At 36.6% G+C, this 13171-nt stretch overlaps 1 protein-coding gene across 1 annotated transcript in view; it reads left to right on the top strand.

Annotated features, from left to right (window-relative positions):
* STIL (SCL/TAL1 interrupting locus) overlaps positions 1 to 13171 on the top strand; it is a 57372-nt gene that overhangs the window by 27074 nt on the left and 17127 nt on the right. The window contains exons 11-12 of the mRNA XM_006879796.1: positions 4343 to 4457; positions 7794 to 8762. Of these exons, the coding sequence (XP_006879858.1) occupies positions 4343 to 4457; positions 7794 to 8762 (1084 nt within the window). The remainder of the gene's footprint in view (positions 1 to 4342; positions 4458 to 7793; positions 8763 to 13171) is intronic.

The following is a 13171-nucleotide window of genomic DNA, read 5'->3' as shown; positions in this document are numbered from 1 at the left end:
CAGAGCGGAGTTTAGGGCTGTTGTACATAGGGTCGCTATGAGTCGCAGGCAACTCGACGGCACATAACAACAACAACATAATAAATTTAATAATTTTTCAGCAATTAATTCCTTATTTTTGAACTATATTGCAAAATCTTAGCTACTACATTGACTATATAATCAGAAAGAAATGCCTCTTGCATTTACCTCAAGGACGCAATGGCAAAAGACAGACACAGAGAAAGACCAAACACATGTTTTGTTTTTTAAAAAAGGCTGCATGTCTTACTTGGTCTTACTTTCACTATTTTGGACCAAACTTTCACTATTAGAAAACATGTTACATTTATGTTCCCACAGTTTTAGATATTAAGTGCAATTCTTCACAGTTTTTAAGTAATAAAATATTAAAAGCAAATATGGGAAGCAAAGTTTAAAAATAAAGTCAGCATTGACTACCGTACAGTAGAAAGGTGGAGTAAAATGTGCTGCCTCTGTGGCTCATCTCAAAGAAATGCTTTTACTCAGAGACAAGCACTTCTGACCTAACTAAGGAAACTGCCCCTGCAGGACCAGACAGACCTATCAAATGAATTTCAGCTGCAAGGTGAAAGTATTTATAAGCTACATATGGAATATGGCTAATTCTAATAAAAACTGAGTGCTGGTCTAAATTTACATATCTAGCTTTTTCCTTTTAAATAAATACAACTTTTATTGTAGCAGGTATTTGAAAATAGTTTTTTATGTGCTTTTTATAGTCAATGTATAGAAATTTGAAATTAAAAGTGAATAAATTTAAAATTTCAGTTTGACTTAATTCTGTGGAAAGGTCAGTTACCTAAACATGAGGTAAATTTTGGCTTAATAAAAAATCAACTACAGTTATAGTTAATTATTTCATGTTTTTTGTTCTGGGCCGTTGAGTCACCTGAAATTCATAGTAACCCAATGTTGCAATAGCCCTAAACCCTGCTTTATCCTGTGCCAATCTTCTTGTCTCTAACACTCCCACCCCCCATTTCCCCAGTCACCAAATCAGTTCATCTCATCAAGGGTGTTCCTTTCCTGTGCTGTCCCTCCACCCTCCCAAGCATGTCCTTTCTGAGGACTGGTCCTATCTTGTAACATGTTCAGAGTAAGTCAGATGAGGCTTTAGAATCCTTGCCTCCAAGGAGCAGCCTGTTCTCACCCTTTCTAGGATGAACCTGTTTGTTTTCCTAGCAGTCCACGGTATATTCAGTACTCTTCTCCAGCATCACAGCTCAAAGGCATCAATTCTTCTATCGTCCCTCGTCATAGAATATGCAAAATCCTAATGCCTTTCTCCAGAGTTTACAACTTCATGTGTCAACTATCATATATCAAAAAGCCTTAAATATTTTTTGTGCTTTTACATCCGATTACACTGGGAAACACTGGGGGGAAATAAACTTAGAAAAATTTAGTTTTAGTAAAAAGAAGACAAAGTACTCATAAACGCAAATGGAACTTAAGACCAGTTTTTAAGATTTCTAACTTCTAAATAAACATACACACTTACTTAGCTAAAAAATATTTTGGTAGCAAATTAGATTGACTAAATGTTTTATGTAACTAAAGAATACAAATTTCCATTTATGGTCTTTGTAGCTGACATTTCTTTAAAAAACACATATAGCCAGCTAACTTTTCCAAAACATATGTTGTACTAAAAGATGACTGCTAAAAATCAGCTGTAGCTAAATGAGTTTTTAGGACTTTTCATGACACAAGAAATCTCTTAAATAGAGCTTCAGTATCATTAGTATTAATAAAAGTTACAGAAGAGATTATTTCTGTACTTTTCCTCATAAACACCACCAAATGTTGTTGTGGTTATTTTCCCTTTAGCTAATGTCATTTCCCCCCTACATTTATAAAGTTTTTATTCAGCAGAGAATGAATTTAAAAATCTTTTATGTAAGAAATAGAAGTATTTAAATGTGTAGCTTCACATTATACTATGCCATTTTACCTTTATTTCCCGAACACAAAAGAATATATATTTTTGTAAGAAATGAAATAAGATGTCCACATAAAAAAAATTAGGTTTACAAAAACGTTCCAGAGCTAAAAACAATTATTTGTATGGCGCAAAGTGATCTACTAGTCCACAGTCCCAACTTTTTCAGTGTAGCTCATTTATATATCAGTTTTTTCAATAGAATACTACATTAATTGAGGTAAAATCACATTCTTTTTTATTCTTAAATATATATATGTTTATATGCACAGGTAGTTTTGTTTTTGTTGTTGGTGTACCATCGAGTCAGATCCTACTGGTACAGGAGGAGATTGCCCCTCCTTCTCCAGCAGAGCATCTGGTGAATTCAAACCACATTCAGGATTGTAGCACAGCTTCTTGCCACTAGGCCACCAGAGCTCCCTACAGATATTTTTATTCTAGTTATAAGAAATAAAAGACAATGTTAAATGTGAAAAAGATATCACTCAGTCAGATTTTGAATTATCAGTAAGGAAATGAGAGAAGAACTTTCCTTGGTTGTTCATAGCTTGATAAACCAGAAACAAAACAAAAAAAAAAACAACAAACCCTGCCACAACAACAAACAGCAATATTTTTACCCCCTCAGGAATGGAGCATCCCTTTTTGTCTTTTCTGACTTTGATTGTTCTGTGGCAACTAGCAGTAATTCCTGTTGGTGTAGATGCTTCATAGGGAAACATTTCCTTCGTGTCCCTTTTTGGTCTTGGGAATGGGAACAAAGGGATCTCAACCGGTCAGTCAGACAGACAGTTGTTCTCCAGACTTTCAGTGTAAAACTTCAGTCCTTTTAAGATCTCCTCATCTTCTTTCCTTTGGGATTCTTTGTAGCTTTGTGACTTTGAAGTGTTAGTTCTGGAAATGTGGTATGATTTGTTTATCTCCCGTCATGCTGCTATCTGATATTTTCCTTTACATCTGTTTTTTGATGGTAGTTCTTTGTGCAGGTACCTGTTGTGAACCTTATTTGTGTCACTGGCTCCCTGAATTGTGTCTGTGAGCTCAAAGGCATATGGGGTATCATTTTGTATTATGTTGTTTGAAGGTTTAGGGAGGGGACCATTGTGGGTTTTGTACAGTCTCTTCTGCTTAAATACATAATGTAGACATTCGGATTACTTCAGTGTAACACTTTGGTACAGAAAGAATTCTGTGAATGTGCTTCTCTAGAAAACTAGGGGTTAGAGCAAATATGTATATGGGTGTTTCTCTTTCTCTCCCTGCCAGAGAGTATTCAACTTTTCAGGATTAAATAGGATGCGGGACTATTTCTTAGTAATTTCATATCTGTCTGAGCTCCATTAGCTTTCTTCTGGTTTCTCTTTCTTAATCCTTAACCCATTCTGTTGAGACTCTCTTTGGTTTAGAGTGCAAAATTGATATACAAGCTCCTCATATCTTTACTGTTAAACTCTAACTTTGTCATTTAAAACTTAATACTGATTCTTGTGGGTTCTGCTGGTGTATGCCATCCATGATATCAGTGACGAAATGGGAAAGAGTTACCTTAATTCACATCTCAAAGTATGTTTCTTCTACAAATAAAAGTATATGGGAAAGTATAATTTTTTTTAGTTCTTTATTTAATTTTCCTTTTTAATACAATATGGGTATGCTTCTGATGTCAGATTGTAAACCCTTCAGTGTTGAGTGCTATTTTATATGTCTTAAGTGGTTAATCAGAAGATGCTCAGTAACTATTGGATATTTTGACATTTGGAATATTAAATTAAGCTTCCGTAATCAGATAAAAGGATGGAATTTATTAAGCATTGAGTCAAACTGATTAGCTCTCCTGATCAACTAAGATTGACCTGAAAAATAAAATAACTTGCTGTGTCAAATACAGATAAATTATCAAAACACTACTGTGTCTTTTTGTTCTTGTATACCATGGAATCGGAACCAACTCAGCTGACCCTTTAGCAGGTTTTCCGAGACAGTTAATCACCCAGCAAGAGATTGCCCATCTCTCTCCTATGGAACAGCTGGTGGATTTGAACTACATGCCTGGGGGTTGGCAGCCCAGTTCCTTACCACTAATGCTGCCAATGTCTGTTAGACACCAGAGCTGTGTCTTTTTTGTTGTTGTGTGCTGTTGAGTCAAAACCAACTTATTGTTGATCTTTAGCAGGTTTTCAAAGGCTGTTAATCGCAAGGGAGGAGATAGCTCCTGTGGATCAGCTGGTAAATTCAAACTGTGTGCTTCTGAGATTTCAGCACAGCTTCTTACCACTAGACCACCAGAGCTCCCTATGTCTTATAAGGAGACTTTATTAAATTTAAAGACAAAAACCTGCATTGCTGAAAATGTTCTTGTCTCTCCTGCTTTAGATCTTCTCAGAAGTTACCTCCAGGAAAAATAGCAATAAGTGATCATGACTCTGGTGTTGAAGATGAAGATTATTCTCCAAGACCAATTCCTAGTCCTCATCCAGTGAATCAGAAGGTATCATTGATCTTTTAATGAACATATCTTTGTGGGGAGGAGCCTAAAATTTTATTCATGTCTGCACTAATTTAACGGGTTTTCTGTAAGTTATGTATTGTAGAGCTGATTCTGACTCATAACAACACTACAGGCGATAGTAGACTGCCCCCATAGAGTTTCCAAAGCTGTAATGTGTGTGGAAGCAGACTCCCACACCTTTCTCCTGTGCAACTGGTTGTGGGTTCTCACTATCAGCCCTTCAGTTCTAAGTCAAGTGCTCAGTCACTGCACTAATAGGGCTCCTTATTCTAAACTGTTACTGTTAGGGGCTATGGAGTTGTTACATCTGATGTATAGCAAACATATGTACAACTTTGTCCAGTCCTGTGCCATCTTCACAATCTCAGCTCTGCTTTAAAACTCATTATTCCAGTCACTGAGTCAAACCATCAAATTGAGGGATATATCTAGCTGTGTGGTTGTTTCGTAACATCAAATAGGAACTGACCTTTAGCTGACCCTCTGGCGGGTTTTCAGAGGTAGTTAATCACACGAGAGGAGTTTGCCCATCTTTCTTCCTCAGAGCAGCTGGTGGATTCAAACTGCATGCCTTTGGGATTTCAGCTTCTTGTTAGTGAGCCACCAGCGCTCCCTAGCTATATATCTCTACATATTTGTATCTTTATATGTGGGTCTATGTCTCATACTTATGAATATTTTGACACAAACATACAGACACATAAATATTTCTATGTACACTTTACAAGATATAAGATGTATTTATAATTTTATTTCCAGAGAAAACTGAGGCACATAATTGGTTAAGTTACTTGCCCAGGATCACACAGCTTTTAAGCTGTGCTTCTACAGCAGGAGATACGGTTTTAGAATCTCGTATTTTATTGATTTCACATGCAAGCAAGATTCTGGTGAAGAGTATCCAAAAATGACTGGAACAGCACATCAACAGAGAACTGCCTGAAGTACAGGCAGGGTTTAGAAGAGGCCATGGCATTAGGGTTTGTAGCTAATGTCAGGTGGATCTTGGCTGAAAGCAGGGATTACCAGAGAATTGTCTATATGTTTCATTGACTATGGAAAGGCTTTTGACTGTATGGTTCACAACAAACTGTGGCTGCCTCTGAGATGAATGGGAAACCTGGAACACTTCATTGTGCTTATGCAAAGCTTATACTTGGACGATGAGACATTAATCAGAACAGAGCAAGGAAACACCGCATGGTTCAAAATCAGAAAGGGTATATGCCAGGGATGTGTCATAGCTCCATACCTTTTCAATCTATATGCCGAACAGATTATCTGAGAGGCTGGGCTTTATGAGAAATTGGCATCAGGATTGGAGGAAGACACATCAACAATCTGCATTATGCATACAAACCTGCTTCCTGAAACTGAGGAGGACCTGCTTGCTGAAGAAGGTCAAAGACTGCAGAGCCTTGAATATGTATTGAAGCTCAACATCAAGAAGACAAAGATTCTCACCACTGGGCCAATTGGCAGTATCATGATAGTGAAGAGATTGAGATTGTTAACAGCTTTAGTTTTCTTAACTCCACAGTCAACACTCTTGGTATCAGCAGCCATGAAATTTAAAGACAAATTGCATTGGAGAAAGTTTGCTGTCAGAGACAGCAAAGTACTGAAGAACAACAATGTTAGTACGGTGACTAAGGTGTGCCTGATCCAGGCCATAGTCTTTGCAGTTATTTGCTATGCATCAGAGAGCTGGACAATGACTAGGGGATGATAGAAGGAGAATTGATGCTTTTGAGCTGTGGAGCTGGAGAAGAGTATTGAATATACCATGAACTTCTAGGAGAACAAGCAGGTTCAGCTGAGAGAGGGTAAGACCAGGTTGCTCCTTGGAGGCAAGGATTCTGAAGCTTGATCTGACATATTTTGAACATATTGCAAGGTGGGGCCAGTCCTTGGAGAGGGACATCATGCTTGGGAGGGTGGAGGGATAGCGAAGAGAGAAAGACCATCAAAGAGATGGATTGATTCAGTGACTGAGTTAATGGGGGTAGGTGTGTCAGAGACAAAAAGATTGGCACAGAATAGAGCAGAGTTTAAGGCTATTGTACATGGTTTCACAATGAGTCACAGGCGACTTGAACGGCATATAACAAAAAAACAATCGTTCTACTGTCAGAGAACTCTTTAAAGTTAAACTAAAAAGCAAAAACTTCATTTTAAAGATTAAGATGTGCCTGATCAAAGTCAGGGTATTTTATATTGCTTCATATACATTTGAAATCAATAAAGAAGACCTTAAAAGAATCTATGCCTTGGAATTGTGTTGGTAAAGATTGTTGAGTATTCCATGGATGGTCTGCCAAAAGAACAAACAAGTTTGTTTTGGAGGAAGTGCATCCCAGATACTCCCTAAAGGCCAGGACAGTGAAACTTCAGCTCACATACAAGTTGTCAAGAAGGGTCAGTCCTTGGAAAAGGCATCTTGTTTGGAAAAGTAAGTGGACAGAGAAAGAAAGCAAGATCATCAAGGAGATGAATGGACACAGTGACTGCAGCAGTGGGCCTGAGCATGGCAGGGACTGTGAGGATGGTGCAGGACAGGGCAGGGTTCCATCTCTTGTTAATAGGATCGCTATGGGTCAGGGTCACAGTTGACCAAATAACACATAACAGCTAACTAAGGGTTTGTTTAGAATTTTTGTTTGTCTTAATTAGAATACTAGTAATTTATTATTTTAGAAGAAAAGCAATTGGGATGTTAACAAGGAAATAATGTCAAATTACAACCTATATCATCAGAGCAGTAATGTTTATTCTTTTCTGCTTTCTTCAAACTTATTGGTTGATGACAATGGAAGGGATGGCAGTGAATAGCATCACTTAGTAGAGAATTTTTAAGATCCTTTGTTATTTAAAGTACAGACGCATACTCTGTTGGATTGGTTGAAGCGCTCTACCTGTGATTGTAGTTTTACAGAGAGAATTAAAAAAAAAGTTTATTGTCTGAGACAGCTTTCTATATTTTTTTAAGATACTTAAGGATACTTCAGTGTCTTTTTTTTTATTTCAGTGTCTTGATAAAAGGAGTTCCATCATTAAAAATGTTTGGAAAGTACTTGGTTATGTTCTTAGAAACCAAGGACCCTTTTACTTATTTGCTTAGAATTGTAATCCTAGTGTAGCTACCACAAAGAAATGTCAGAAATATTTGTTAGTTGTGTAAATATAGACAAGAATAAATACTTCTTTAATGAGTATGTAGATGTAATCTGAGAAATGTTAGTCTGAGGAAAATGAGGCATATGTCTTTCTCCTAAAATTATTTTTTTCTCTTTAATTTCTTTTTTCCATTTCTAGATCTCTAAGATCGAGCCATTAGTTCCTGAACTTTCACTGGTGTTGGATGGCAATTTTACAGACTCCAACCCTCTACCTAATCCACTGGAATTGATAAATAATGAAAATCCTCTGTTAATTAATCAGCCTGAACACTTGGAGTCAATGCAACTCCAACCTTGTGATGAGAAGCACAGCCCAGATGCTGAAGCTGAAGGAAAGCTTTCCATGAGAGGGCTACCAAATCAGTTAAACCAAGGCACTGCTTCTTTGAGACACTACAAAGATAGACAGCTGCCTACTTATAAGAAAGAGAACACTTACATCAGGAACAGCGTTAAATCATCTTCTCTTGATGACTTGTCATCCAATACATCTGAAAAGTTTCAAGCATTTTCTACTGAACAGTTTAAAAGAGAAGAGTGTCCTCCTATAAGATCCTCCACATTTAATTCTGGGCAGCTCGCTTTTGCCCCAAAATCTCACCTACACAATTTTGTGTTTTCATCTCATAATTCTGGAATACCAATGGAACTTCAGATACCTACTCCCCAACCACCATCTTACTATACTACAAATGTTTGCAGTTGTTGTCAACATCATGGCCATATTCAGTATAGTCCAATACATTCTTGGCAAGCGATGAATACAGCAGGATCTGTTAAGGATCTCCAATGTGAAGTCCTTCAAAAACATTCATTGTTTCATCCAAATGGATGTCCAGCTATGCATCATAATGCAGTCTATTCTTCAAGTAGTCCTATAGCTGTGAGGCCTCAAGGAATTCTAGGTGGTGGTTCTCACAGCAGTGCAGAACCCTCCGCTATGGCAAGACTGCCTTCACACATAGACTCATGTAACTCATCACCTTGTGCAATGTGCATGCATACTTCCAAGGATGGATCAGATAATGGAATGATGGGACTATCTCCAGATGCTTATAGATTCCTCACAGAACAAGACAGACAGCTTAGACTACTTCAGGCTCAGGTTTGGAACTTTTTAATTTAGATTATGTTGCAGTATTCTTGGTGTAACATAGCTGCTTAAAAGGAAACTGACAACTCTTCAGTGATCGCATTCTATAGCATGAAATTGTGAGCAGTCTACTAGAAGGGACCTGGAAACATAATCCTAACATCTCTTGTTTTATAGATGAGTCAGATGAAGATCAGAGAGACAAAATAGTTTACCCAACACCAGACTGCTAGTTAGGAATAGAGCCAGGACTAAAAGGCCTGGCTTCTTTTTTTGGTGCCAATCATAACCTACAACACCATAACTGCAATTTTTTTTTTGTTTTCATTTTCTCCCTTTAATGGAAAGTGTATAATTTACTAAACTTTTTTTATAATTTTTTAATTAATGTTTTAACAAAAGTTCACAGAAAACTTGAATTTCCATTCATTCATTGTTGCACATTGTCCTCCCAACTAAACCTTCATTGTTGTTAAGTGCTGTCGAGTCGTAGAAGACTCATAGCGACCCTATGAACAAGAGACCTGAGCACTGTTCATAGAGTTTCTGGAGGCAAGCCATTTCAGAAGTGGATGCCATTCCTGCTTCCAAGCTTGTTTTTACTGGGAAGCTCCACCAAACACTGTCCACCATGAGTAACCATTATCGCATTTGACACATCAGTGTCACAGTGTTTAGCATCACAGCAACCAAGAGTTACCTCTGTACAGCAATGCACAGACCAGTGCTATACCACTTAGAAGAATCTTTGACAAAAAACAATTTAAACCAGACCTGAGGGCTGCAGATTAAAATCACCCACCTTGGGCTTGGTAGCATAACTTTCTGTCCACTATGCCAACGTAGCTCTTACTGTGTTGTTATTGTTGATAAGGGCTGTCGAATCGTAGACACTCTTAGCGACCCTATGAATGAAAGACCTGAACGCTTTTATAACTTTGGTCATTTCTCCATGTTCATAAGAGTTTCTGGAGGCAAGCCATTTCAGGAGTGGATGCCACTCCTGCTTCCAAGCTTGTTTTAATCGGCAAGCTCCACCAAACACTGTCCACCATGGGTGACCATTATCACATTTGGCACATCAGTGTCACAGTGTTTAGCATCACAGCATAAAAATGACACGGGGTAGGATAGGGGTCAGATCTGCTGTTACTATGAGTTACTATGAGTCCTACCTGACTCGACAGCACTTAACAACAGAGCAGAGGTCATATATTTTCAAGTTATAGACCCGGCTGAACTCATTTACTGGAGAAGGCACACACAATGTATGCACAGGTTTGCATCCACTTTCAAGAGATTTTTCTGCCTCACATCACTCTTAAGTCTACTTTTTACCCAAGATTAAGAAAAAGGCTAATAACAATAATAAATTAGTAACTGAAGTCTTACTAAATACAAAGTGCTGTGCGCATAATAATAAAACAATTTTATTTAATCTTCACAATCTTTGAGGTAGGTACTATAATTATGTATCTTCCTACTTTTTTTTAATGAGTAAAGTATAGCACAAATTAACTATCCGGTGTGTCTAATTTTTAAGTAGAATAACCAAGATTTAAAACTGATTAGACTTGTACTTCCTAGGAAATAAATCTGCAGTATGAAGTAGTACAGATTTGGCTTTAAAGTCACTGTTACTAGGTGCCATCAAGTCACCTGCGACTCATAGCAACCATATGTGCAGTAGTCCTGAACTCGCCTTATTCTGACAGTGGGTTTTGATAGAACTCTGATTGATAAACCCTGTAGTAAATTGTCATAATCAATTTAAGAGAATAGTTCTTTAATTTTTTCTGTTATTCTCATTTTGTTCTAGGATATTTTTGTTCCTCAGTGCGTTTACTGCAGAATCCTTAGATTTTGGGGCTTTTATTCTTGCACAGAATTTTAGTCTATGTGTATTGTGTCTTTTTTTTCTTACTAGCACTCTTTCCTTACCTACTTATCCAGATCAACTGCTTTTCCCTCTTTCCTTACCTACTTATCCAGATCAACTGCTTTTCCCTTTACCCCAATACCAATATGAACAACCTACAATATACTTTTTTCCCCATGATCTTGTAAATAATATACATGTGAGAAATACATATATGTGTGTATATATGCATACATACATACATTTTTGTTGATTTAAAAAAATCTTCATTTTATAAAATTCTTTGCATTTTACAGATAAAAGCAATGGCATTTTTGCTTTAGAATTCTTCAAATATGAACATTAATTACAAATTAGCTTTATTTTTTTCATAACAAACAAAATATTTTTTTCATAACAAAATATTTTTTGGTAACAAAATATGTTTTTAGCTTTATTTTTAAATCCAGCAAAATTCTTTGAAATTTTCAAATAGAACTTAGATTTTAGCCAATCATTATAAATATTTAGCAGACATTAAATGTAACTAGTTTTTTTTCTCATTAAAAAGAATAATTTTTACAATTTTCCCTGTTGTTAAAAAAGACCAAACTCAGTTCGAATCCACCAGATGCTCTGCTGGGGAAGGAGGAGCAATCTCCTCCTGTACCAGTCAGATCTGACTTGACGGTACACACACACAAAATAATAAAATAAAAATTAAAAAAAAAAAAAGACCAAACTAATAGAAACAGAAAAGAACATTAAGCATTTAAGAATCTTAGTTACTTAGCATTTGTATATATAAAATCTGCCATTAATGATTGTTAGTTTTATATAGATAGTTTGGTATTTTAATTTGCACAGTATTATGTGTAAAATAATCATTTCATTATTTGTTGCTCATATGTATTTTTCTTGTGAAATGTCTGTCATTTTTTTTTATCCATTAAGTCTTTTCCCAATTAATCTATAAGCTTTTTAAGTATGTTGCTTTCTTATTTTATATGTGGTATTTTTTAATAGTTTACCTTAAATATTTTTTGTTTAAGGAATTTGTGCAGAATATTCTAGTTTAGATATGGGTAAATTTATCAGTTATTTTCTTTCCAGAGTTTGTATTCTATACAAAGTCTTTTTTACCTTTAAGATTATAAAATATTAACTTTCTATCATCCTCTTCATCCAGGGTTTTTATTTCTTATTTTTATAGAAACAAATGTTAATCTCTTCTGGTCAGTTGGCTAGATAGTTTTCCTCTAGACTTTTTGGCATAACCTGGTGAGCACATAAAGGGCTCCATCTGTTTGTTGGCTCTTGTCAATTGGTATTCCATCAATTCTTAGGGCTTTACTTCTTGCCAGTGCAGCTTGGACTTAATTCTTCATCACCATTGGTTCTTGATTGGTTCTTGATCATAAGCTACTTCCTGAAATGCTTCCTTGTCAACCAATTCTTTTTGGTACATGTTCCTTTCATCTTCTTTGATACTTTCTGGATCATTCAGAATTTTGCCCCTGGCATTCTTCAGTACTACAACTTGAGACTTGAATTTGGTTTTAAGTTCTTTCAGCTTGAGAAATGCCGGGGAGTTCTCCCCTTTTTGTTTTCTAACTCAAGCTCTTCACTCATGTTGTAACTCTTTGCATTGTCTTCTCAGATTTCCCTTTTGAATCTTCTGTTAGTCTCCCTCACTTTGACAATCTTTCCCTTTGTTTTGGCCTCTAGGGCAAATTTTTGGCTCTAGTCATTGCAAAGACAGAGGATGAAGAAAAGACCAAAATGGATGTCAGAAGAGACTGAAAATTGCACTGGAGCACAGAGAAGCCAAAGCACAAGGAAGAATTCAAGATACTAAAGAGTTGAATAGAAGATTTCAAAAGGCAGCACGGGATGACATAGTAAAATATTACATTCAAATGTGCAAGGAGTTGGAGTCAGAAAATCAAAAGGGTCGAACTCGCTCAGCATTTCTTAAGCTCAAGGAACCGAAGAACAAATTCAAACCTTGAGTTGCTATAATCAGGGATGCTTTCGGCAGAATATTATATGATCCAGAAAGTATTAAAAGAACATGGAAAGATTATACTGATTCACTGTATCGGAAGGAATTGGCAGACACGGAAGAATTCCATGAAACAACATATGAGCAAGAGCCTATGGTGATGAAAGAAGGTTAGGCTGCTTTGAAGGAAATGGCAAAAAATAAGGCCCCAGGAATAGATGATATACCAATTGACATATTTCAGCTAAGAGATGCTGCCTTGGATGTGCTCACCAAGTTGTGCCAAGAAATCTGGAGAACAACCACTTGGCCAGCTGACTGGAAGAGATCTATATTTGTTCCCATCCCAAAAAAAGGTGATCCAACAATGTGAAAACTATAGAACAATATCATTGATTTCACATGCAAGCAAGATTCTACTGAAGATTATCCAAAAACGACTGGAAAAGCACATCAGCAGAGAACTGCCAGAAGTCCAGGCTGGGTTTAGAAGGGGTCGTGGTGCTAGGGATATTGTAGCTAATGTAATATAATAATATAATTAATATAATATAATAA

Source organism: Elephantulus edwardii, unplaced genomic scaffold (assembly GCF_000299155.1).
Source record: "Elephantulus edwardii isolate Elephantulus edwardi_28Jun2011 unplaced genomic scaffold, EleEdw1.0 scaffold00005, whole genome shotgun sequence".
Classification (NCBI taxonomy): domain Eukaryota; kingdom Metazoa; phylum Chordata; class Mammalia; order Macroscelidea; family Macroscelididae; genus Elephantulus; species Elephantulus edwardii.
The sequence above is the reverse complement of the archived record's forward strand: the minus strand, read 5'-3'. Positions and strand labels throughout refer to the sequence as shown.